The 26,188-nt window shown below is 45.8% G+C and overlaps 1 protein-coding gene across 1 annotated transcript in view; it reads left to right on the forward strand.

The window, feature by feature from the left end:
- The window catches only part of Dclk3 (doublecortin like kinase 3), a 53,942-nt gene that overhangs the window by 10,216 nt on the left and 17,538 nt on the right, over positions 1-26,188 (forward strand). The window contains exon 2 of the mRNA XM_036192998.1: positions 16,060-17,897. Coding sequence (XP_036048891.1) covers positions 16,060-17,897 — 1,838 coding nt within the window. The remainder of the gene's footprint in view (positions 1-16,059; positions 17,898-26,188) is intronic.

Genomic DNA, 26,188 nt, shown 5'->3' on the forward strand with positions numbered 1-26,188 from the left:
AGCACATGCCAGCAGTCCTGGCTCTTGGGAGGTGGTCACAGGAGGAGCCCGGGGTCCCCTGGCCAGCCAGTTTAGCTGAAAGTGACCCCCAGCTTCACTGAGAGAATGTTTCAAAGAGAAAACAAGGTAGAAAATGATTGAGGAAAACACTTGATGCCAACTTCTGGCTTCCACATCTACACACATGTACCCTGTTCCCACATGACTGTTCATCAGATGCACACCTGCCTCCCAAGAGACTGTACACTGCCTGAGGATAGGCCCCTTGTCCTTTATCTACGTTTTCCACTCGTGGAACATATCCCAAGAAGCAGATCCCACAGGCATGTGCTCCTGCAGGACTGGACAGGAAGAGTGGAAAAGTCTAGGAAACCCCACTGTGTTTTATGAGCCTCACTCTTCACCCCCTCCTTGTTCTCTTCTGAAACTTACACTAGTGTTTAGACGGCCTCGAACCTACTAGTTACAATGGGGAAGAGCTGGGAGCTGTTTAGAGCGGGTTTGACTTCTAGACTGCAGTTCCCACGACTCTTCCAATACCTCTGACAGTGTGTGTGTGTGTGTGTGTGTGTGTGTGTGTGTGTGTGTGTGTGTGTGTGTTTATACCAGAGGACAACCTTGAGTGTTGTTCCTCAGTAGCTCAGCATTTTTGTTTTTTGGTTTTTGGTTTTTTTTGGAGCTGAGGATCGAACCCAGAGCCTTGCGCTTGCTGGGCAAGTGCTCTACCACTGAGCTAAATCCCCAACCCCAGCAGTTTGTTTTTGAGACCATGTTTGACTTGGAATTCCCATTAAGCCGGGCTGATGGCAGTGGATCTGCCTTATCTGTCCCCCAGTGCTAGGGTTTCAAGCAGGTGCCGCTCCATCCAGCTTTGTACTCTTCAGATGGGCGCTGGGGTCCTTCTACATATGCGGAAAGCACTTTGCCAACCAAGCCTCCCCCTCAAAGCCCTCTTGTCATTTTACACTAGTCCTTACATCGATCAACACATTTCTAGTTAAAGCTATTCTCAGGAATTTTCAAAAGTTGACTTAAAAAAAAACAAAAAACCAACTTACTGAAGTTTCTGTAGGAAAGCTGGTGTTTGTATAAACTTGCCTTTATATGTTGAAATTAACACATAAGAAAAGTACGTCATTAAGTATTTTTACCTTACATTTTGTAGTAGGAAAACATATAAAATGCTTCCATGAGCCCAATTTGCTTTTCCATGTGGCTCAGAATGAATAAATAGGCATGTCCTAGAATTGAAGTGGGTTTATAGAGGGACAGAGGGAGCAAGGAGACTCATAGGCTCACAGGGTCCTGTTCTCACAGCCAAGTACACAGTTAGAGATGCTGTGAAGACAAACGGCTTGGGTACGGCGTGCATTTTCTCTTTGAGACATAATCTCTCACATGTATAAAACCCACTTGTGTCCACACATCAAAGGTTTCTTGCAGACAATTGGCACTTGTCAGTAATAACATAGCCTGGGTAACAGCAGATGGTGCCAGAGGTAGCCGCCTCTGCACTGATGCTAAGACGAGCCTGGCAGGCCAGACTGGTTAACATAAAAGCAAGTGTAAGGACACCGTGTCCCAAGTTATGTTCTTAACCTGTGCACATGTTGAGAAGACAAAACAATAGTTTCTACTTCAAGAATAAAAGGAAACAGAAGCACCAGCTCCCTTTATATTTTGGGATTTGGGTTCACCTGCAGCCCTGGGTTTTCAGAGCCCCCAGCATCTGACTTAAGAGAAAGTTCCAGTTTGTGGGTGGAAATTTGCTGTGTGTTGGCTGTGGAAGCCATTTTGTGCTTTTTCTGAGCATTGCTTTATTAAGTTAGACATTTGATGATTTGATTGTTTTTAAGCACAGACTGGACAGCTGAAGGGGTTTCCCTGCTCTTGGAGAGGGTGTTTTCCAGAGATGATATGGTAAAAGGAAGACAGTTGCCACGCTCACAAGAAGGAGGCAATCTGGGTGCCTGAGACAGTCCAGGGTCCTGTGTTCCTGGCATCTATGATGGTTACTCCTGTTTTCTAAACCATTTGGTCTGTTACAAAGCAAAACCATCATGTCTGCCCAGCCTCTCTCTGTTTAGTTTCTTAGACTTTGTAGCCAGTACCAAGCAGTGAAGCATGTTGGTGGAGGTGTGTGTGTGGGCGGGGAGGGGTGGAGTGGGGGGTGCAGGGTGTGGGCGTAGGAGCAGACTGGGCTTCCTCCCTTGGACTCCAGGATACTGGCTGGGACACAGGCACAGTGTGTGGGTTCTTAAATGCTCTTAGGAATGTGGAGAGAAAGAAGGTTCAGTTGGTCAAGTGTTTGCCACGCATGAGGATATGAGTTTAGATCTCCAGTACCCATGTAAAAAGTCAGGTGTGACAACACAGTGTCTCATGCTGGAGAGATGGTAGGAGGATCACTGGGGCTTGCTGGCCAGCTAGTCTAGCCAGGCAGTGAACTCTCCTGTAGTGAGAGATGGTGTCTCAAAAAATAAGGTGAAGGGGCAGGTGAAAAGGCTGGTCTGGTCTGGTAGAGGTACTTTATAGTCTTGAGCTTGGTGACCTGAGTTCGAGCCCTGGAATCCATGTAAAAGTGAGGGAGAGAGCCAGCTTCACAATGCTTCCTGGTATCCATACTCACACAATAGCATGAATGTACACTATTGTGTGTGTGAGTGAACACACACAATAATAATTACAAATGGGAAATAAAGTGGAGAGTGAGTAAGGAAGATACTAGATCTCTCTCACACACACAGGCACACATGCACACATGCACACATGTGCACACACACATACAAATCATGACCAGTGGACTTTTACTTTTCATGATGGAGCACAGCATTAATTATGTATTCATTTCACAGGGAAAAAGGAACATTTTACATTCCCCATGTTGCCTTGAGTAACAGCCAAACTTGGCCTTCCTGATGCACGAGCTGTCTCCATCTGGAGGCTGGCATTGTGTTTCTTTAACCTGCAATTAACTGCCTCCTATAACACAGCCAGTGATAGGCAGATCCTTTCATGGTTTAGCAACTTTTTCTTACATGTTCTTCATTCTTCCCTTATTCTTGACAGAATCTACTTTTAGTGTGATAGCTTTAAAAACAGGTTACCAGGACAATCACCAGCAATAGCCAGGCATTAGCCATTCATTCACTCACATGTATTCATTGAGAGTCTACTATATGCCACCGTGGTAGACATAAGCAACATCATAGAAGCTGTGATATTAGAGCTGGGGGGGTCAGGGGCAGAGGTCAGAGCATCTCAGTTCCTCCGTTGGGACTGTAGAGTGTTGGTGCTGGGGCAGAAGCTTTGTGTCTTCAGCAGGTGACTGAGAGGAGGACATGGGGTCTCTGACAGACCTGAGCAAAGAAGGGTATATGAAAGAAATGTTGGAAGGTGCTCCAGTGAGCTCTGGGAACTATTCACTGCTATGCTTACACACACATCCTTATGGGGGAACACCTCAGTGTGAGTCTCTGGAGAACTCCAGTGCATGCCTGACACCTAGGACTTCATTTTGGGTAGCTTCCTTGTGCGGTCACAGTGCCTGCCTCTCTGTCACTCGTCACTGATCAGGCCTGGTGTAAATGAGTGTGTGGGATTCATGGGTGAATGGAGCAGGTTTAGGCAGCAGATGGCGATGCAAGGTAAAACTGGGCACCGTTGGGCCCTCGGTGCCAACATAGCAAGAGCAGTGGTTAGAGACAGCTGCCTGCCTGGGGATAGGGGGTGTCACCAGCCAGAGGCATGATGGACTTGCACGAAGCTGATTGAGAAGTTTTAGATAAAATGTGGGCCAGAGTAGCTGGGCATGGTGGCCCACATCTTTTTTTTTCCCTCCCGAGACAGGGTTTTTTTGTGTAGCTTTGGAGACTGTCCTGGATCTTGTTCTGTAGACCAGGCTGGCCTCAAACTCAGAGATCTGCCTGGCTCTACCTCCCAAGTGCTGGGATTAAAGGTGGGCGCTGCCACCACCTGGCCTTGTGGCCACCTCTTTAATCCCAGCACTCAGGAGGCTGAGGCAGGATGATCTCTCTGAGTTTGAAGTTAGCCTGGTCTACAAAGCAAGATCCAGAATAGCCAGAACTACACAGGGAGACCCTGTCTCAAAAGGAGGAGGAGAAAGAAGAGGAGGGATGGGAGAGGGAAATGGGGAGGGGAGAGTGAGAGAGAGAGAGTTGGGACAAAATGATAGAAAACCCCATGTACATGGTTATATGGTCGATGTGCTTGCCTGGTACATTCTGATGGTTACAGACTCAGGCTACAGGCTGTTTTCATTAGTGTCACCTATAGCTTCCCTCATATAATGCCCATTCACTGCTAGCCTACCTCAGTCCTGGCAATAGCTTGGCATGCTTGGAATCAGCAAATCCATTTATTTAGTAGACACCGCTCTTGAAAGCCATGTTTCTCTTTCTTTCTTTCTTTCTTTCTTTCTTTCTTTCTTTCTTTCTTTCTTTCTTTCTTTCTTTCTTTACTTTCTCTCTCTTTCTTTCCCTTCCTCCCTCCCTCCCTTTCCCCCTCCCCTCTCTCTTTTTCTTTCTTTCTTTCTTTCTTTCTTTCTTTCTTTCTTTCTTTCTTTACTTTCTCTCTCTTTCTTTCCCTTCCTCCCTCCCTCCCTTTCCCCCTCCCCTCTCTCTTTTTCTTTCTTTCTTTCTTTCTTTCTTTCTTTCTTTCTTTCTTTCTTTCTTTCTTTCTTTCTGCCACATGGCAAGAGACAGTATTGAAAGGTCTCCCACAGAAACTTAGCCATCACTCCCCAGGGAAGCCAGAACCGTAAGGAGCAACTGGAGGGGCCAAGGCCATCTGTGTTTAATGCCCCCAGAAAATGGGGTGGGCTCTGTGGGGGAGCTGATCTTCTTGCAGTGGAGCAGCCTTAGTGGCACTGTGGTTACATGTGCTGAGTGCTTGCTGCACACACCAGAGCCTATGGCTGGCACCTTGCTCCCGTCTTCACAGGGTGAGCCACAGAGGGAGGATGCTGGACTCTGCCAGCACCCGTGATGCTCTCCTGGCCTCCCTAGTACTCTTGAGTGGGTACTGGAATGGCTGCCTGAGCTCTGTGGATACCCGCTGCTGTGGCGAGTGTCCACCAGCCCTTTTCTTCTTCAAGTGTGAAGAAAACCAAACCTCATCTGAATCCCTAGGTGGAAGAAATGTTTGCACCTTAGGTCTGATTTGTGCCAACATTCTCCTTTGTTTGGACTCTTCATCCACTTTAGAATTTCTTTTTTAGAACATTCTGTCTGCAGGGACATGGGGAAGCTCACCTGTTTATCACCAGCTCTGGGAACACGGTGTGACTGTGTTTTGCCCAGTGGGATGCCGGCTGGCTTCACAACTAGGGCAAAGCTGGGCTCCAGCTGTGTTGCTGAGGTGTTGATACCCCTGCAGAGTCTTGTGTCTGTTCCATTTTCTCCACAGACCCTGAAAGTTTGCTTTAATGTTGTGGTTACAAAGGACAACCTCAGTGCACCAGAACTCTCATTCAAAACCACTCAGGATCCAGGAAGAATTGTTTTAGTGCCGCTGTGGACCTGTGTGGTGATTGCTAACTCTGCAGCTATCAAGGGTTGCTTGATTATATTGATAGATGTCATCATACACAAATATTTATATTCAGACAGCATTTGCACCCAACACAGTCCTCCTGAGACTGGATTTGTGACTTTACTTTTGTTTACAAAGGATTTCTATTCCAATATAAGCTGTTCTTAGGAATTTTTACCAGAAAGTCAAGTGGATCATATAAGCCACCATGTTATTGAATATTTATGAGAAGTATCTTTGTCAGTCAGGTGTACCCAAGACTCAGATAACAGCACAGTGAAGTCAGGTAATATTTGTCTTCCATGGAATTAATACATTTCATTTGTGTTATTTATTGGCACAAAATCATTCAAAACATTTACCTATGATTTATTTTACAGCCAACCCTACTATTTCCCAAATGTACCATTTCTCATGAATATGAATACAATCTGTAACTTAAAAATATTTATTTTTTAATTATATATTATATCTATTTTTAAATTATATGTATGTGTGGGGCTACAGGCATATGCAGGTCTCTGTAGGTAGAGGCCAGAGGAGGGTGCTGGATCCCCTGGAACTGGAGTTAGTGTTAGTGAGCAGCAGCTGTGGGTGCTTGATCTGAATTTTGGTCCTCTTCAAGACCACTAAATGTTCTTAACCACTGAGCAATCTTTCCATCCCCCAAAGCTATATATTTTGAAATATCCCTCTTAAGATTATTTTAAGTGCTCACTGTTTAGTTTCTTCTGGGTTCACTGAGGTGGTCTTACTAGGAAGTCAATGTCACTTAAAAGAGGATCTTTGGGGGGCAAGGGATGGAACTCACTGTGTAGTTCAGACTGGCCTCCAACTCATAGCAATCCCCCCGCTCCAATATCCTGAGTACTGGGATTACAGGTGTACACCACCACAGTCTACTCTAAAAAAAGTGACTGTTTAAAGAATCTGCAGGCCGTGTCACTCTTCTGTCCTGTCCAGTGACAGTCTTCTGCCTGTTCAGATGCACACGACAAATGGGTCAGTCCCAGGTCAGGTACTGACTGATGGTTCAGGTGTCTTTATACCCATCTAACCCATCCAAACAGAACTGCGAGGATACAAAAGTGAGTAAACAAAGGCATGTGAGTTGGTGCTAAAAAAAATGTAGCTGGGCAGTGGTGGCAGGTAGATCTCTGAATTTGAGAACAGCCTAGTCTATGGAGTGAGTTCCAGGACAGCCAGGGCCACACAGAGAAACTCTGTCTTGAAAAACAAAGGCAGTGCTGTGCATGGACTCCATGGGCATATGTATGGGCAGGTGCTCTGCTATGGAGCCAACGGCCCACTGACTCACAGCCCAGCCCGGGGTGTTTGCCTTCCTGGTGTCTTCTGCAGCCTCACTTATAGCACATGTCCTTCTTCCTTTCTTGTTGACAGCATCAAACATCTGACAGAAAGCAACTTGGGGAAGCAAAGTTTCGGTTGGCTCACGGTTTGAGCAGAAACAATCCACTGTGACAGGGAAGGCGTGATGGCCAACGGCTCGGGCGTGGGCCAGGCACTTGCTCATATCTCAGCAGAACATGGAGGGAGGACAGGACCTCTCAAGGGCCCAGTTCCTCCGGTGGGGTCCAACTCCTAAAGGTTCTGCAGCTTTCCCAAACAGCATCTCTCCGGGGGCCAAATTATTCAAACACAGGAATCTGTGGGGTCCATCTTACCTTTAAACCTAACAGGGAGAGGGTGTGTTAACTCTTCCTCCAGCCCCGTGTGTTTGCAGTGCTGTCCGACACTGGCCTGGGCAGCCTGGAGTAACGAGTTGGAACAAGCCAGTGGTGGACTCTTAGTGTCTGGGTGGCTGGAGGAGAAGTGGGCATAAGGTGGGTGAGTGCTTCTGAAAGGGCCTACCCAAAAGCCTTCCTTATGTAGCACACAGCCCAAAGCAAAGCTACTGAGAATCTCCTCTGTTGGAGTTAGGTTTAACAATTCAGGTCAAAGAAAGACTCAGCTGGGCCTGGAAACTGCACCCTTTTGGGAATTCACGGAGTGGGTGGTGGAGCCTTGGGGATGCAGTTGTAAGCGAACTGGGAGGAAACATTAAACCCAGAGGTAGGAAAGAAAGACCAGCTGTCCCCAGAGAGAGCCCCTGGAGGTTCAAAGCAGGCCAGCCTCCTCAAGTGTCCTAGAGAAAAACGATGTGAGGGACGGGGTGGATTGGCATGGAGAACGCTGGCAAGGAGGCTATTCAGGTAGAGTCAGGCTACTTCAGAACCAGTGAGAGGAAAGAGGAGCTGGGGAGTCCATGCCAGGCAATGGCTGGAATGCCCATCTGGAGGATAGGGAGCCAGAGAGAAGGGTCACCATTACTGCCAGCTCTGGGAGCAAATGGGGCCATGTTAATAGTAATGCCCAGTGTGCTGAGTCCCAGCAGCCTTCTGCTCACACAGGCCCTCCACCTGCAACCTCAGTTGGCAGAGCATTGAATCACTTAGATATACTGTGGCTCCTCCCCCTGTTACTATGCAACTTCTGACTCCTCCCTCTGCTGCTCTCCTGTAGCCTTCTTTCCACAGCTTCTGCTGGGCCCGTACAGGGTGGCAGGCAGGGGCCACATCGACCTGGTCACCTGGGGTCCGAGCTCATGCAAGCTTTGGAAATTTAGCCCCTTCCCCCTTCCATTCTCCCTGTAGCTCTGAGGTTCTTGAACCAACTTTGTAGGATTGGTGAACATACTTGGATAAGCACCGGCACCATGCTGCCCCCACCTCTCTTGTCTGAGTCAGGGTCTCTAGCTGTCCTTAACTTGCTGTGTATGAGAGGATGTCTAAACTTGGGATTCTCCTGCCTCCATTTCCCAAGTACTGGTATTCCAGATGTATACCCCACATCCGGCTTATGCAGTTCTGGGGACAGAACTCAGGGCTTCATGAGTGCTAGTACCCTACCAGCATAGCTACACCCCAATTTCTGTTCCCTCTTCAGACATAGAGCCTGATATCTCTTCCCAGGATCTCAGGAGCCTGTGCACAAAAATGTCTTCCTTCCTGCTCTTGTGGCAACTAGTGCCAATAAAGGTGTACACTCAAGTCTGGGCCTGTTTGCTGTTTCCTGTAGAAGGTAATCAAGCTGGATGTCCCATGTTACTGTTCTTGGTGGCATGTTTTGATAATATCACCAGTTTCTCACTATAAAATTAAACACTTGCAGACAAGCAACACTCCTAGGAGACCCTGGATTTTGACTCTATATCTTTGCTACTCAGAGTGTGGGGCAGACACCAGTAACATCGATTATGAGAAATGCAAATTTTGGAACTCATTCCCAGAAGACTGACTGGACACCAGTGTATGTTTAACAAGCTTTAGGTGGTTTCTGTGTACTCTGGCATTCAGGAAGGCCTGGACTACAGAATGCAGCAAATTGGAAATTAACCAGCAAGCTGCTGGCTTAAATATTAATATAGGTACTCAGGGAGACAGTAGGTAAAGGAGGGGAGATCTCACAGTCTGGGTGCCTCCATTTTTCTTTCTTTCTTTCTTTCTTTCTTTCTTTCTTTCTTTCTTTCTTTCTATCTAGAGTTGTTTTTGTTTGTTTGTTTGTTTGTTTTTGTTTTTGTTTTTTTCCTCCTGGGATGTCTTTAGGATGTATCCTGAGGTTCTGGGACCTCCTGCTTTCTGGCTGCAAGGGTGTGAGGATTTTAAGACAATAAGTGTGGCAGAGATGTAAGTGGAAGTGTGATATGTGGGAAGTGGGGACCAACTGAGAGAGTGAGAAAGGACAGGAGTTTTGAAAGGTTTCAGGGATAGACCTTCAAAGTGAGGAAAGGTGTACTCACTTAGAGATAGTCCAGAAGCCAGGCATGGTGGCACACATCTTTAGTAATCCCAGCACTCAGGAGGTAGAGGCAGGAGGATCGAGGGCTTCAAGAACATCTTTAGCTACATAGGGAGCTTGAAACTAGTCTGAGCTACATGAGACACTGTCTTTAAAGAAGGAGCCTAGGAACACTGGAGGTGATACCAAGTCACAGCAGTTCTCCTGTGGCTGTCATGAACAGCTTAGGAAAATGTATCTGCCAACAGTCAGGCAGGATAGACTAAGGACTGGCAGGTGCTACTCAAAGAGAGCCAGTCAGGTGCTGTGCCTCTGTGCTGGGAGGCACTGAGGGAAATGGTGACTAGTGGGTCAGCAGCTAAAACCAATGCAAAGTAGAGGCACTTCTAAGGTAATAGTAGAGAAACAAATTTCATCTCCCTCTGGGTGTCTCAGTCAATGTCATAAAGGCGGTAACGATCGATGGTGGCAACGTTTGGGAGAGCTTGGCGTATCATACAGTGATGATGCTGTATGAAAAGCAACATGGCACTTTTGTTTTCTTAGTTGGTGTTCCCACTTTCCATCATTTGGATGTTGGCTGGGTTCCCGATGCACAGAACAGGAGCATTTCCACAGCTTACTGTGACGCCCTGTTCCAGTTTGAAATTCATGTAGAAAACTCTCTTTGGGATGCTTGCATTATCAAATGTGACTTCACAGAGGTTTTCCTGATTGCATATCCACAAGTGAGCAGAGTGAGTTTGTTCCCAAATGGTGTCTGGAAAAGGGCCAGAACAAACAACTCATGGAAAGGGAAAATTTCCTCCAGTCCCCCCCATCTCTGCCTCCCAAGCGAATAATCTCAGCACTGAATCTGGAGGCTGCAGTGATTAATCTGGGGGAAATCACCAAGAACTGAAAGGCCAATCACAGGGAAAGTATTTTAAGGGAATTTCCCTGTTAGGGAGAGCAAGTTAACAATGCTCTATTAGATATGGTAACTTTTTATTGGATGTTACAAGATATTTTAAAACACCAATTTCATTTTTTTTTTAAAGACAGGATTTCTCTGTGTTTTCACATGTAGATCAGGCTGGCCTTGAACTCACAGAGATCTGCCTGCCTCTGCCTCCTCAAGTGCTGGGATTAAAGGCATATGCTATCACTGCCCAGCCAATTTCCATTTTAAAATACACACACAGTTTCTAAACGCTTCAGGAACAATTAGGTATTATTTATGTCCTATAGCAACTGGGTGTAATTCTCCTCTTTAAAAAAAAAATAAAGTTTTATGTGTGTGTTGTCTTGCCTGCATGTATGTCTGTGTACCACATAGGTGCCTGGTGTTGGAAGAGACTGTTTGACCCCCTGAGACTGGAGTTACAGGTGGTTGTGAGGCATCATATGGGTACTGGGAATCAGACCTGGGTCCTTTGCAAGAGCAGCCAGTGCTCTTAATCACTGAGCCATCTCTCCAGTCCTTACTCTTTCTTTTTCTAGTGATTACCATAGCTTCTTGGAAGGTACTACTGATCAGAGGCATGGCTTGTTTTCATTTGTATGAATTATATACGTGGGTTATGACTAAACAATGACTAGGAAAAGGTAAACTCTCCTTGTGATAAAAAAAAAATAAGAGACAGTGCAAACATATTAGGCTTTTGTTATTTTTGTCTTGATTATACACTTGGTGATTGGCAGCTGGTCTCCTAACTATAAGAAATGATAAATAATTAGAGAGGAAACTGGGTGAGTGTGATTCCCAGAGCTGGTCACCATGGAATCATGGTGTGGGAACTCACCTGATTGGCAGCGGCAAGTAATAGACATGGCGTCTTGAAGTCAAACAAATCCCAGGGCATAATGCCATGGCAAGCTGGTTTAGGTACTGGGCATTCTTGACGCTAGCATCCTAGGGCCAGCGATCAGGAAGCTGAGTTATCCTACCAGAAGGCCTATGCACCTAGGTTTGTTGGATATCTCTTTCAGTTACTACAGGAATGGCAAATTTATCCTGCTGGATCATATTTAGCATCTCTTCTCTTTGACTTTGAGATTTGTGTGGGTCTGGGGGAAACTTAAGCTTGCAGGACACATTTTCTTTCATAATGTGGAAAACCCAGCACCATTGGAGAGCCCCTCTGGACCGAGCAGGGCGCCAGCTCCCTCAGTGTGAATGAGACATTGTGGCTGTTTGGCACTGTCCTGCTTTGCTATCTGTTGCTATGATACACACCATGACCAAAAGTAACTTGGGGAGGAAAGGGTTTATTTGGCTTACATGTCCTGATCACAGTCTGTCACTGAAGGAAGTCAGGGCAGGAATGCAAACAGGAGCAGAGGAAGGGACCACAGAGAAATGCTGCTTATTGGCTTGCTCCTAGGCTCACATTTAGCTGGCTTTCTTATACAGCCCAGGCCTATCTGCCCAGGAGTGTGGCACCTTCCACAGTGGTCTGGGCCCTCACACATCCGTCAACAATTAAGAAAGCGCCACCCAGACATGCCTATGGGCCAGTTTGATGAAGGCATTTTCTCTCCCAAAATGACAAAATGACAGGCAGGTAGAAAAACTGAAACTCACAGGGATTATAGAATGTGCCTGCATGCACTCAGCTAATGACACTCGGGTAGATTCAGAATTTAACAGAAGTCGTCTGACTCTACATTCCATATTACAGCTGCAAAGTGAAGTGTTCTCACACTCGGAGCAAATGGGCCACTCTTGCCTGGTTGCCCTTTACACGTCTTCCTTGGCGGTTTTCCTGGTGGAGGGCGAATGTCTGATCACAGACTCTTTCCCTCCAGATTCAATCCACTCACTAGGTCTGTTCAGTGATGATGCTTGATGCTCGAAACAGTGACACTGCTATTTGTGGCAATGGTTGATCTAGATTGTCAACTTGAAAGGGTCTAGACTCCCGTAGGAGACAAATCTATGAGTGGGTTCTCAAAGAAGTTTCCAAATCAGGCTAATTGAGGTGGGACGATCCATGGGAACTGTGGTGGCACCAGTCCATGGGCTGGAGTCCTGGGCTGGAAAAAACCAAAACCAAAAACAACAACAACAACAACAACAACAAAGAGCCAATTAAACATCAGCCTCATCTCTTTCTGCTTTCTGATTATGGATGAAATGTAACTAGCTTCCTCACCCTCCTGCTTCTATGATTTTCCTTCCATGGTGGATTATATCCCTGAGCCCAAATAAACAGCCACCCCCAAGTCGCTTCTGTCATAGCTACAAGAAAAGAAATGAATACAGTCAGTAACACAGCTGCATTTCCCCTGGGGCTCCCAGTTCCTTGCTGTGCCAGGAACTCTGTAGGCCCCAGTGTTTGCAGGAGGGTGAAGGACTGAGTTCTCTGTCTTCCTTTAGACTATGTTGCTTCCGGTGATCTGGGTGTCTAGGTAGTGGACTGGGCATAATTGATGTTCTGTTGTGGAAACTGGGTTGTCTTCTTGGTTCAGAGATGTGGTGCCATCAGCCTACTCTCCTAACCTCCTGGGATCCATGAAAGCTTTGGGCAGAGTCTTTTGGAAACGTCTAAGTACAGCTACCCTCTTCCACCCAGGTCTGGGTACCTTGGGGTCAAACTGCCCATCAGAAGACCGATGTTTGGGCTCTTGAGGATGCAGGTCCTGCTAGAGCCCACATCTTCATTATCTTACGTTGCTCTCCAGTGTGGGTCCTGTTTCATGAGCTCCACTTCACACCACCCTGATGCACCATCTAAGACCTCTCTGGGGTCTTTCTAAGCCTCCTTCCATGATGAATGTCCACCTTCGCCAGTGTGTTTACAGATTTGTGTCTGCCTGGTTGTCCTCTGAGGACCCAGCTTCTCTTCCTCCATGGAACAGAGGACACTTCTCTTGCAAAGCCCATGGATTTTGAAGGCAGGGCTGGGGATTTTGCTTCTCAGGGCTGCTTCAGAGCTTGCTACTTTCCCACCTTCCAATACTGTTCTAGTCAGGCTTGTATCATCCCTCGGCTTGATACTCTCATGTAGAGACCGACCATTTCTCTGACATTTTTCTGCTCCACCTTGAGTTTTACATTTATTTGTGGTAACCTCAGGACCACATGGACAACTGTCCAACTCCATGGCAGGGTCCTGGGACTCTCTACTAGGGGCCTCCACCCCATTTAGTGCTGAAGGCTCAAGTTAACTCCTGTCTTTCAATAGTTCTAGATCCTCTTTCTTCTCATATTGCATTTGATCTGCCTCCTGACTTTCTAGTGGTGGTTTCTAATCCTAGCCAATATTTTATCCTTTGGGTTACCTTATTCTTTCTCTACTCCTACTTGGGAAAGCCCTTACCTGGGGTATTGGCTGAGATAACAGTTCTCTGTACCAAGAGTTTGATAAGTCTGAATCAAGGTCCTACCCTATATGAAGAGCATGAGGAAACAAGTTACCTTATCTTCTTATGCTTTTCACGCATACCCATGCATTTCATGGTCACCTCCCTCATAACCTTCTTCAGGTCCACAACACAGGGAGTTCAGATCAGTGTTTCTGCTGCCTACAACTGGGGCAGGGTAACTGTGAGAAGTATAACAGATGTCTGTAAATAAATCCCTCCACGGTAACTGTGATTGTCACACTCATAATTTCATGGCATGTGGGAAGATCAGTGCCAGCTATTACTTTCTCATCTGATCGACAATGTGCCTAGATAGAAATTGTCTCAGAACAGATTGTATGTTATAATTAAAAAACAAAACACGTTCTGCGTGGACATGTGGGCCAAGCTGTCCATCCCTGCGCAAGTGAGGTTTCTGCTGTGGTGGATTGAAATACATTTACAGGTAATCACTTTGAAACTTAGGACAATATAGTTACTTTTAAAATATTTTTGTTTTATTTTAAAATATTTGTGTGTGGGTTTGTGCAAATATGAGTGCCATTAGCTGAGAGGCCAGAAGAAGGAGCTGGATCCCCAGGAGCTAGAGTCACAGGTGGTTGTGAACTGCCTGATATGGGCGCTGGAAATTGAACTTGGGTCCTCTGCAAGACCACTTTGTGCTCTTAATCACTGGGCCATTTCTCCTGCCCCTGCTTTCAACCTTTTAAAACTAATTTTATTATTATTTTATTTTATGTGCATGAGTGTTTTCCTGCATGAAAATATGTACACCATGTATATGCCTGGTGGCCAAGGAGGTATGTATGTTGGATCCTTTGGAACGATATGTTGTGAGCCACTATAGGGATTCTGGAAATCCAGCACCTGGAATCTTCTGAAAGAGCAGCCAGTACTCTTAACCAGGGAGCCATCTCTCTAACCACATTTTTTTTTTTTTTTTTCAGATAGTGTCTCACTATGTAGACCAGGCTGGTCTTAGACTCACAGAAATCCACCTGCCTCTGACTCCTGAGTGCTATGATTGAAGGCGTGTGCTATTGTGCCTACCTTGTTTATCTGAGACAAGGTCTCATTTGTAGCCTGCTAGTCTGGAACTCAGGCTCTAGCCTCAGTCTCATGGAAATTTCCTAATTCAGCATCCCCAGTTATAAGCTTGTGTTACTGTACTGGGAAAGAATCCAGGGCTTTGTATATTGTACATGTTAATTTCACTTTGTAACACTGAGATATATTTTATTTTAAATAAGGAGGGGAAAAATCTTTCAGAGAATGAGGTTTCTTTATATGGATTGAAATCAAGATCTTTACAGCAACATTTTATGCAGACTCTCAATTAGAGCTTTAAACCCTCCTCTCCCCCACTGCCTTGGCCCGGCCCTGTTTATGATGCCAGGCAAAGCTGTGCACACAGACTTATACCTAAATTGAATGAAATGATAACACAAAGCTGATACTAACATTGGAAAGTAGGTATTGATAAGGTCAGTATTTTGTTAAATGAACTATAATCACTTTCCTATTTACTTAACAAAACTGGGAAGGAAATGTCATCCTTCCTACTGTCATAGATGAAGGACATGGAAATGCAGATACTTTGCCCACGTCTATAGATGTAGTTAGAGGTCATTCCAGGATAGAAATCCTGGGCATACCCTCTTCTCATAATTGCCTTCCCTGTAGGAGATGAAAATCTAGCTGGGTAAAAGGATGGGAAGGATCAGAGACCCTTGAAGTTCTGGAATGTTTTAGCTTCATGTTGCATCCTAGGTAGATAGTTTGGAGCTTTAATTTGTGTTCAATGGACCAGATTATGACTCCAGAAGGTCCCAGGCGTGGCCTGGCTCAGGGGAGGTCTCTGCAAAAGAGCCGCCTCAGCCTTTTGCTGACTCAGTTCCAGGCTTCTGTTCTTCCATGGAGGAGATTGAAGCTAAGACATAATGTTTAAAGGTCGATCATTTTATATACTTAAACAGTGACAGTAGAATAGTAATATATATACACACATATACATATATACAAACACACATATACATATAGAACACACATATACATATATATATATACACACATATACATATATACAAACACACATATACATATAGAACACACATATACATATATATATACACACATATACATATATACAAACACATTTACATATAGAACACACACAGACACACCACACACACACACATGCACACGAATATATTGTGGCTGGGACATGAAGCAGTTCTCTCATGAGCTGGCCAGCTGCTCTGTCACACTTCCAGCACCTTTATCAGTCAAGTTTGATGAAGGCCAAAGGATTCCTTAAACCCACTTTGACTAACCTCCTTTGTCTTTTTCCTGTTGCAGGCCACCGAGGCCCGGGTGACCATTCTCTAAAATGCTTAAGCTCGAAGATTTCTGAGCGAAAGCTGCAAAGCTCCTGGCTGCCTGCTGGGCGAGGACCTCTGGAGAAACCTGTCCTGGGGCCACGTGGTGCCGTCATGCCCATGTTCAATCCTCAAAGTGGGCTTCACTCAGTCCGTGCTGAGCACAGCCCGCTGAAGCCCAGGGTGGTGACGGTGGTGAAGCTGGGCGGGCAGCCCCTCCGCAAGGCCACCCTGCTCCTCAACAGGCGGTCGGTGCAGACCTTTGAGCAGCTCCTAGCAGACATTTCCGAAGCCTTGGGCTTTCCACGGTGGAGGAATGACCGTGTGCGGAAGCTGTTCACCCTCAAGGGCAGGGAGGTCAAGAGTGTGTCTGACTTCTTCAGGGAGGGGGATGCTTTCATAGCTATGGGCAAAGAGCCTCTAACATTGAAGAGCATCCAGTTGGCTATGGAGGAGCTGTATCCCAAGAATCGGGCCCTTGCCTTGGCCCCACACAGCAGAGCCGCCTCCCCAAGGCTGAGAAGCAGACCTCCCAGCAAGCTTCTGAAAGGAGGCCACCGCTGTGGAGAGGTGGGAAGCTGTAGTGAGGTTATGGGGAGCAGGACAGTCACCAGGCATCAGGGCAAGACCTCTACAGAGCTGGCCTTGGAAGACAAGGTGAGGACCCAGAAGAAGTGGGTAAGAGGGAAACAGGAAGCAGAACCTGGTGCCCTGCCAACACCCAGGGAAGCCACTCTGGAGGAGACTCATGCCAGCGGAGAGAAGCACCTGGGGGTGGAGATCGAAAAGACCTCGGGGGAGATCGTCAGGTGTGAGAGGTGTAAGCGAGAAAGAGAGCTGCAGCTGGGCCTGCAGAGGGAGCGGTGCCCTCTGGGCATCAGTGAGCTAGACCTGGGGAGGGGTCAGAAGTGGGATCCGGAGAAGCTGGTGAGGACCAAGAGCTGCAGGAGGGCTTCTGAGGCAAACTCAGCGGATGGGGAGGAAGGATGGAAGGGTGATAGCCATCGGAGCAGCCCCAGGAATCCCCCTCAGGAGCTGAGGAGACCCAGCAACAACTCAGACAAGAAAGAGAACAGAGGCTCGGAACCTCAGGAAAGTCACCCTCAAGGAGCAGCCAAGGCGCAGAAGGACGTCGTGGAAGGTCCACCAGCTGTACAGGAAGTGGATGCGAGGAAAGACGCCCGGCACACATGCAGGAATAAGCATGGCACCTGGCTCCTGAGAGAGCACCAGGCCGAACCCCCGCAGCTTCCCAGGACCCGAGGGGAGGAGAAGGAAGCAGACCACGAGAAGAAGCCAGGTGGGTCAGGAGGAAGGAGAATGGTGCTGGAAAAGGAGCCTAAGACGAAGCTGGAAGAGAGCAAGCCGGAACGGCCCAGTGGCCGGAAGCTGCGGCCGCTGGGCATCATCTCAGCTGATGTGGAGAAGCACTATGAAATCGGTCGGGTCATTGGGGACGGGAACTTTGCCGTCGTGAAAGAGAGCAAGCACCGCGAGACCAAGCAGGCTTACGCCATGAAGATTATTGACAAGTCCAAGCTAAAGGGCAAGGAGGACATCGTTGACAGCGAGATTTTAATTATTCAGAGCCTCTCTCACCCCAACATCGTGAAACTGCACGAGGTCTATGAAACCGAAGCGGAGATCTACCTGATCATGGAGTATGTTCAGGGAGGGGACCTTTTCGATGCCATCATAGAAAGTGTAAAGTTTCCAGAGCCTGATGCCGCACTCATGGTCACAGACTTGTGTAAGGCCCTGGTCCACATGCACGACAAGAAGATCGTCCACCGGGATCTGAAACCGGAAAACCTTCTGGTAAGCCCGGAGTTGTGCGGTTACCGGAGAGGGAGTTATAAAATGAAGGATAGAATGAATAGCAGCTGCATCATGCTGTTTGAGAATTACACTACTTTAATGTGCTTCTTTCAGTACCTAAAACTTTGGCTATAGTTGCTAAATTGCTGAATAAATTTGTTTTGATTGTTACGGAAATATAAGCCTTTTGATTTAAATAAGTCAAAATGTTTCCTCTTCTCTAGGAGAGAAATGTATTTGCTTTGATGGTGGCCATGTGACTTAATTTCTTGAATATTTACATATCCTCTGGCATAGGCAATGAATGTCTACCAGTGGTGGCTTCTCCCTCAAGCTTTGCAACTTCCATCTGACACTCCCCGTGTCCTCTTTGAGGACAATGCTTTGCCAAGGACTTTCCAGTCGGTAGATCTGGAGAGATCTGTGTGTGGATTGCATGAGACTGGTGGGCAAGTGTCTTGGTTTCTATGCTGGATGAAATACCACAACCAAAAGCAAATTGAGGAGGAAAGGGCATATTTGGCTTATGCTTCCACATTGCAGTTGATTATTGAAGGAAATCAGGCAGAACAGGCACTCAAACAGGACAGGAACCTGAAGGCAGGAGCTGATGCAGAGGCCACAGAGGGGTGCTGCTTTCTGGCTTGCTCCCTATGGCTTACTCAGTCTGCTTTCTTATAGAACTCAGGACCACCAGCCCAGTGATCATACCACCCACAATGGACTGTGCCCTCCCTCATCAATCACTAATTAAGAAAATGCCTTACAAGCTTCCCTACAGCCTGATCTTATGGAGGCATTTTCTTAATTGAGGTTCTCTCCTCTTGGATGACTTTAGCTTGTGTCAAGTTGACACAAGACTCTCTAGCATAGGAAGACAGGTCCTCCAAATTCGCTTCCTAGTTTTTTGGTTTCTTTCTCTAGACGAAGTCCTTATCCTTTCTGGACCTTAGCGTTGTGTGATTCTTCCTAGGGAGACATGAACAAAATCCTGTGCAGTCCAGACAGGGCACAAGTGACAGACAAATGATTCCAACCAAGTTTAGCTTAGTGAACGCTTGATTTTGTTCGAGTTGCTTAGAGGAATGTATGTGGTGATATATTGTGTACCCTAATAAATTTACCTGAAGATCAGAGAGACAAAGGAACAAGCCACCTTTTACCTTTAGGACTCCTCAGACTGAAAAGCCTTCCTCAGCTGAAAGACTTTAGTTCCTGTCTCCTTACACCTTATATACCTTTTCCTGCCACCTATATCATTTCTTGTCTGAACTTTCCTAGTGCTGGCATTAAAGGCATGTGTGCTTTCCAAGCAAATGCATGAGATCTCAAGTGCTGGGATTAAGGTGTGTGACTCCCAAGTATTAGGATTAAAGGTGTGTGCCACTACTGTCCGGCTCTGTTTCTCTCCTAGACTCAATCAATCTCATGTTGTCCAGGGTGGCTTTGAACTCACAGAGATCCAGACGGATCTCTACCTCCTGAGTGCTAGGATTAAAGGTGTGTGCCACCACTGCCTGGCTTCTTTCTATGTTTAATCCAGTAGCTTGTTCTGATCTCTGATCTTCAGGCAAATTTATTAGGGTACACAATATATTACCACAAATGTGGCTGAGAAGTTCCTCAGAGGATTGTGGGAAACTCAAAGGCAGCTGCATCCCGCTTACCCCAGCATGGGTGGTGATGACTCACCCAAGCTACACCCTGGAGCTCTGCTCAGCCTGGGGAGGCTTCATGGAAGAGTCTCTTCTTTCTTCTCTAGCAGTTGTTTGCCGTTTTTTATAAAACCTGGGGGGGGGGGGGAGTTGAGTGGGGGGGGGGGAACCGCCTGTGTCTTATAACTTTCTAAGCCTCATGAGTCCTAAGAGCCTTCCTCTTTGACCTCTCTAAGAATGAAGGTTAGAAGGGAATAGCTGCATAACATGTAGTTTCCTGATTTATTTTATTAAAATTTTTTTTTCCTGGTGCTGGAGAGATGGCTCAGTGATTAAGGACACTTGCCACTGGAGGACCTAGCACCCATGTTTGGCACCTAACTACTGTCTGTAACTGCAGCTCCAGGGGATCTAACACCCTTTTTTAACCTCCCCAGGCACCTGAACACATATATACATGCACAGATAATACACTCATTATACATTGCTAAGCAACCAAATCTTTAAGGTGTGTGTGTGTGTGTGTGTGTGTGTGTGTGTGTGTGTGTGTGTGTGTGAGAGAGAGAGAGAGAGAGAGAGAGAGAGAGAGAGAGAGAGAGAGAGAGAGGGGGGGAAAGGGAATGCATGCAATGGCATCAGGTGTAGAGGTCAGAGGACAGCTTTATGGAATCAGTTCTCACTTTCCACCTTTACTTCATTTCTAGGGATGGAACTAAGGTACCAAGGTTAGTCTGTCAAGGATCTTTACTCAGTGGGTCATCCTTTTAGCTCTAGCTTCCTGATTTAATAGGAAAAGAACAGTAACAATAGTATCTTGGGAGGTTGAGTGAGAACAGACATGAGAAAAAGCAGGGGCCTCCTGATAGGAAGAGGTCAGCACATTAACCCAGGTTGGCTGTGATACTCTCCTGTTTAACATAAAAATGTCACAGTACACCTACTTCCCAGAGGGCCACTCTGTGTCTTGGGTGGATCAAGACAAAAGCAAATCTCATTGTAATAATGTCAGAATGCATTGCTTATGTTGTGAGTGTGGTTAAATGTCCCCATGATGTCTATCAAGACTGTTGCTTCATTCTCCCACCTTCACACAAGATCAAGACACCTAGTCATAGATGTGGTGCTGCATGCCTGTAGCCCCAGGCATAGACAGCCAGATGTGGTGCTACATGCCTATAACCCCAGGCATAGACAGCCAGATGTGGTACTACATGCCTGTAACCCCAGTCATAGACAGCCAGACTTAGGAGGTAGAGGCAGGAGGATCAGGACTTGAAGGTCATCATTGGTTATTTCAAGGACCAGCCTGTTCTTTTTAATGACCCATCTATTGTTGTTGATTATTGTTTGAGACAGGGTTTCTCTGTGTAGCCCTGGCTGTCCTTGAACTCACTCTGTAGACTAGCCTGGCCACAAACTCAGAGATTCACCTGTCTCTGCCTCCTGAGTGCTGAGAGTAATGGCATATGCCACCACCTGCAGGCTAATGCCCATCTTAACAGAGACACCATGGAACTACTCATCTTGACCCTGCCCAACCCAAAGCCAACCCCTGCTTTTTTGAACTGTCCCCAATCACCCAGCATAGTTCCAATCTTCTGAGTGTTTTGGATGCTTTCTGAGTTAAATGAAGATTCTAGCAGAGTGTGTTCCCTCTTACTGCGGTGAGCTAATGAACTCAACATGTCTTATAAGTACATCCCTGGGAGTCTTGGTCAGAACAACAAATCTCACACTGTTACCATCTGGAATCTTTGTCTCATTTTATTCTTCATAGCTGTGATCACCACCTGACACATTCTGATCATCACCTGACATATTCTGATCATATCTGATAAGTTTTCTTCATACCTGACATGTTATGATCACCACCTGACAGATTCTGATCACCACCTGACAGGTTCTGATCTCACCTGACGCTTTCTGATCACCACCTGACAGGTTCTGGTCACACTGGACACTTTATGATCACTACCGGACAGGTTCTGATCACATCTGACAGGTTCTGTCACTACCTGATATGTTCTACATCTCATATTTAGGAAAATTTACTAGAGGGCTAGAGATATGGCTCAGTGGTTAAGGGCTGTTCTTTCAGAGGACCTGTGTTTGATTTCAACGTGTTGGCTCCCAACTTATCTATAACTCCAATTCCAGGGGGATCCAATGTCCTCTTCTGGTCTCTTTGGGCACCAGACATCCATGTGGTGCACAGATATACATGCAGGCAAAATACTCATGCACATAAAATAAATACCATTTTAAAAATTATTAAAAGTTGAACTACATTTTTACTTATGTATTGTGTTGAGGGAGATGGGTAGAAGGTGAGCATGCACATGCCACATTTCAAGGGAGGACAACTTGTAGGAGTCAATTCTCTCCTGTCATGTGGGTCCTGAAGATGGAACTCAGGCTTAGTGACAAGAGTATTAGCGTATTTACCCAACTGAGCCATCTCACTAGCTTGTTTTTTTTTTTTTTTTTTTTTTTTTTTTTTGTTTTTTTTTTGAGCTTAGGACTGAATTCCAGGCCTTACACTTGCTAGGCAAGCGCTCTACCACTGAGCTAAATCCCCAACCCCTCACTAGCTTGACGAAACAACATGATCAAGAGAAAATTAGGAAGGAGAGGGTTTGCTTGGCTCATACATCCTGGATCATGGTTCACTGGAAGAAGCCAAGGCAGGAACTCAAAGCAGTCCCTGGAGGCAGGAACTGAAGCAAAGACCATGGACGGTGCTCCTCACTGGCTGGTGGCTGGCTCAGTCTGGAGGGGCCCTCACTGGCTCATTCTCCATGACTTGCTCAGCCTGCTTTCTCATTCAACCTAGAACTACCTGCCCAGGGGTGGCACCTCTTTCAGTGGGCTAGGCCCTCCTACTTCAGCCATTAATTAAGAAAGTGCGTTATAGACTTGCCTACAGGCAATCCAATGGTGACAATTTCTTAATGAGGTTCTTTTCCCAGAGAACTCTAGGTTTTTTGTCAAGCTAATAAAACCAACCAGCACACAAATATTTTATTGATGATGATGATGATGATGATGATGATGATGTGTGTGTGTGTGTGTGTGTGTGTGTGTGTGTGTGTGTGGTGCATGTATGTGACTGTAGGTGTGCACATGACATGGTGCACACATGGTGCTCCGAGGATAACTTCGGGAGTCGGTTCTCTCCTTTCATCTTGTTGGAGGCAATCTTTCTTGTTACTGGTTCTGTGTGCTACAAGGTAGCAGGCCCTGGGGCTTCTGAGCCTTTCTCCCATCTCTGTCCCCACCTTCTTGTAGGAGTGCCGGGATTGCATGCACATGTCCCAGAATCTGGCTTTTTACATGATTTCCAGAGGTTCAACTCACATCATGAGGCTTGCACAAATTTTTTTTTTTTTTTTTTTTTTTTACCAACTGAGCTGTCTCCTATCTATATTTCCTTTCATTTCTTACTTCTCTCACTGGAAAGATAGGTCCATGATTACAGCACAATTTTATTCAGACTATACCATGAACTTGAGGACAATTTTGCCACATGGTAGACAATTAACAGACATTAGCTGAACACCATCATTTCATGCTGCCAGGGAAGCAGCAAGCACTCCATTGAGATCAGTGTATAGAAAGGAATGTGGCACCCAGGCATTATCATGAAGGCACACTCAGAGACCAGTTCCTGCAGACAAAGCAGTAGTGAATGGAGACAGTTATGCCAACAAGTTGCCTTTTTTAAAAATGGAGCAAAGGGGTCAGGAATTGAGCATGTTTCCTTTAATGTGCATGGCTGCAGAGCTGTGTCCCTGAACTGCCCCCATGAGCAGGTTGAAGGCAGACTGAGTCAAGCTCATTTTCTGGTGAAATGAGGTTTATGTTGACCATTAACTCAGGCACTCCTGTTTTTGCCAACTTTAATAGAATTGCAAGAATAATTTGGCTGGTTGCCTGCATGGTCTGAATTAGTCTTCTGTAACTCTCTTGGGGAAGTGGAATTTTTATATTTGTTGTGGTCCTTGTCCCTTCTCTACTGCTTTTTAGAACTTTTTGTTATTATTATCAATATTTTTGGGGTGATGTGTTTGCTGACTTGCCTTCAGTTTGCTGTGTAGCCTGAGGATGACCTTGAACATGGGATCCTCCTGCCTACATCTCCCAAAAGCTGCAGTTACAGGCCTATGCTGCACCTGGTTTATAGGGTTCTGGGGATCTAACCCAGGGTTTCATGTGTGCTAGGCAAGCACTCTGAAAACTGAGTCACAGGCCCTGCCACTCACCCATTTTTGTTGTCTGTCTTTTGGGTCTGAGCTGAGGCATTTTCCACATGTGATGTCCAGAGCCTGCTCTTGTGGTTACAGTTTTCACTGAATCCTTTAAGCAGGCGAGATTTATATGAGAGTCCAGGTAGGTCCTGTGAGCTGTCATTCCCTACAGATGCCTACTGATGCCTCTACCAGTCATACAAGCCCATAGTTTCCACATGTGAGATCAGATGTCTCCCAGGACCATTTTCACGTGGGGACAATTGGCTTACCTTGTGTTTTCTAACAATGTACTGGAATCAGTCTGGGGATCAGCCTGTTCTCACAGTGTGAGGGGACGGAGTTGCCAGCAGTGTCTCACTGGAGAGTGAGCTCCACAGTAGTTGAGTATGGGAAGTTGCTCTGGGCAGTAGGAACAGTAAAGGTGATGTACTCAATGTGGACAAATCTCTATGAAAGTTCAGGCAGGCATAGTTCTTCATGGAATTAAATATCATAGCTGACATCTTTTAGTGTTTTGAGGTAGTGGAGTGTGTGTGTGTATGCGCGCGCGCGCGCGCATGTGCGCGCAGATGTATAACTTTAAAAACAGCAGAAAGCTATGTATGATCTATCTTTTGTAGAATATTTAATGCATTGCTCTTCCTGGGTGATTTGTCAGTATGCACTTATTGAAACGGGTATGTCTATCACACTTGTGAAACATATTTCTCTTTTTTTCTAGCTGAGTAAAGTTTGGCATATCATGTCCTGAGCCTAAAAATTGTCCAGTGCTAGGTTTTTTTTTTTGTTATTGTTGTTTTCAGACAAAGATGAGGTTTATGCTGGACTTGACAACTGCTGGTTGTCTGGGTACCATTTCCAAATTTGTTGATAGGATAGTTATGTTGCAAATTTGTTTAGTTTTCCAAGATTCAATAGTCATCATTGTTGCCATGGTGATCACCATCAACCAGTTGGTGTTCTTCACTCACCTAAACTTGTTGTTAAATGAATGCTTCCTTCCTGAATGCTTCTTTCCTTTACAGGATGGCTGCTGGGTCTCTGTTAGACCTGTCTTTGCTAAGCCTGGGAAAATGATTATTTTATCATTAGCTTCTGACTGAGCAGTGGGTTATAACTGCAGCTGCTTTTACAGACACTTTCTGAGCACACAAAGAGCTCTTAATGAACGTGGCTGCTTATCATGATGTTTTAATCAACAGAAATATTTACATCTGCTAATTAGGCCCTGGAGTAACGTTTCAGGCCTGTATTGCCAAGTTCATCTGATCCCACTGATCTCATTTCCTGATATTACAATTCTTCTTCCCTTAGGGTTATTTAGACTCCTGAGATCTTGCAAACAAAGTTTTAATTATGGGAATTTCCAGCTTGCAGAAATATCCATGTTAATTGCTTCTTCTGTCAGTATGTGATCCCTGGAGGGGTTGGGATAGTGTTGACTGAGTCCCAGGGAAGGAAGGAGGAAGACACAGGATGACAAGAGATGGAGATGAGACCAGCTTACTCAAGATGGGGAGTATAGCCATCCAGTCTGGGTATTGTCAGCTAAGATGGCTGGGTGAGCAGGGGAGTGATGGAAGAGATGCGCAGCTGGAGTGTGGCCATTCTAGAAGCATCTCTTCCAGTGGGACGGGGAGAGCAGAGCCTTGTTCTGGAAAGGCGCTGGGAGACATGAGATAGGGGGTGATCAGTTGCTCCTCCAGCTGAAATACAAAGAGTTAGATTTCCCTGGATCTTATCACTGTTCCCCAGCCCAGGTGCTGCATCTTTGAGTGCTTGGAGCAGGAGAAAAGGTGGTGGTGTGGGGGGACAGGTCACAGCTTGGGTGGAGACAGAGGGAGGTCCTTGTTCTGATGTCTCCTTGGTCTTGAGATGAAGGACATTTGTCTAGCTGTCTAACTCCTGAATGTGGCTGGGATTGTGCACTGATATGTGTCCTTAAGGTGATAAGGAAAGCCTAGAATGAGATGACCCAACACATCTCTTGCCCATTTTTCCTTCCATAATTTTGTTGACCTTAATTCCCTATGCTCTCCTCCCCTCCCTTCTGATATGATATACAAGAAGGACTCCATGATAATAATTCTCCCTGATCTACATAATATTTCTTCTACTAGCTCTCTTTTCTCCTTATCTAGAAGCTAGCCATATAACCCTCTTTTCTTATTAATGCTCCAAGTATGAACAATTTTAAATTAACAATGCAGCATTTCTCATTAGTTATACTTCATTAAATGAAGCAACATGGATTAAATATATTACTAATATTATGACAATATTATATATTATTAATAATATGAAATAAAGAGGGAGTGAAATGAAACAGGCTTTTAGTTCAGGTCATTTTGTTAGGGTGAATACTGGCAATATCTTGCTGTCACCT

This window comes from Onychomys torridus, chromosome 7 (assembly GCF_903995425.1).
Source record: "Onychomys torridus chromosome 7, mOncTor1.1, whole genome shotgun sequence".
Classification (NCBI taxonomy): Eukaryota; Metazoa; Chordata; class Mammalia; order Rodentia; family Cricetidae; genus Onychomys; species Onychomys torridus.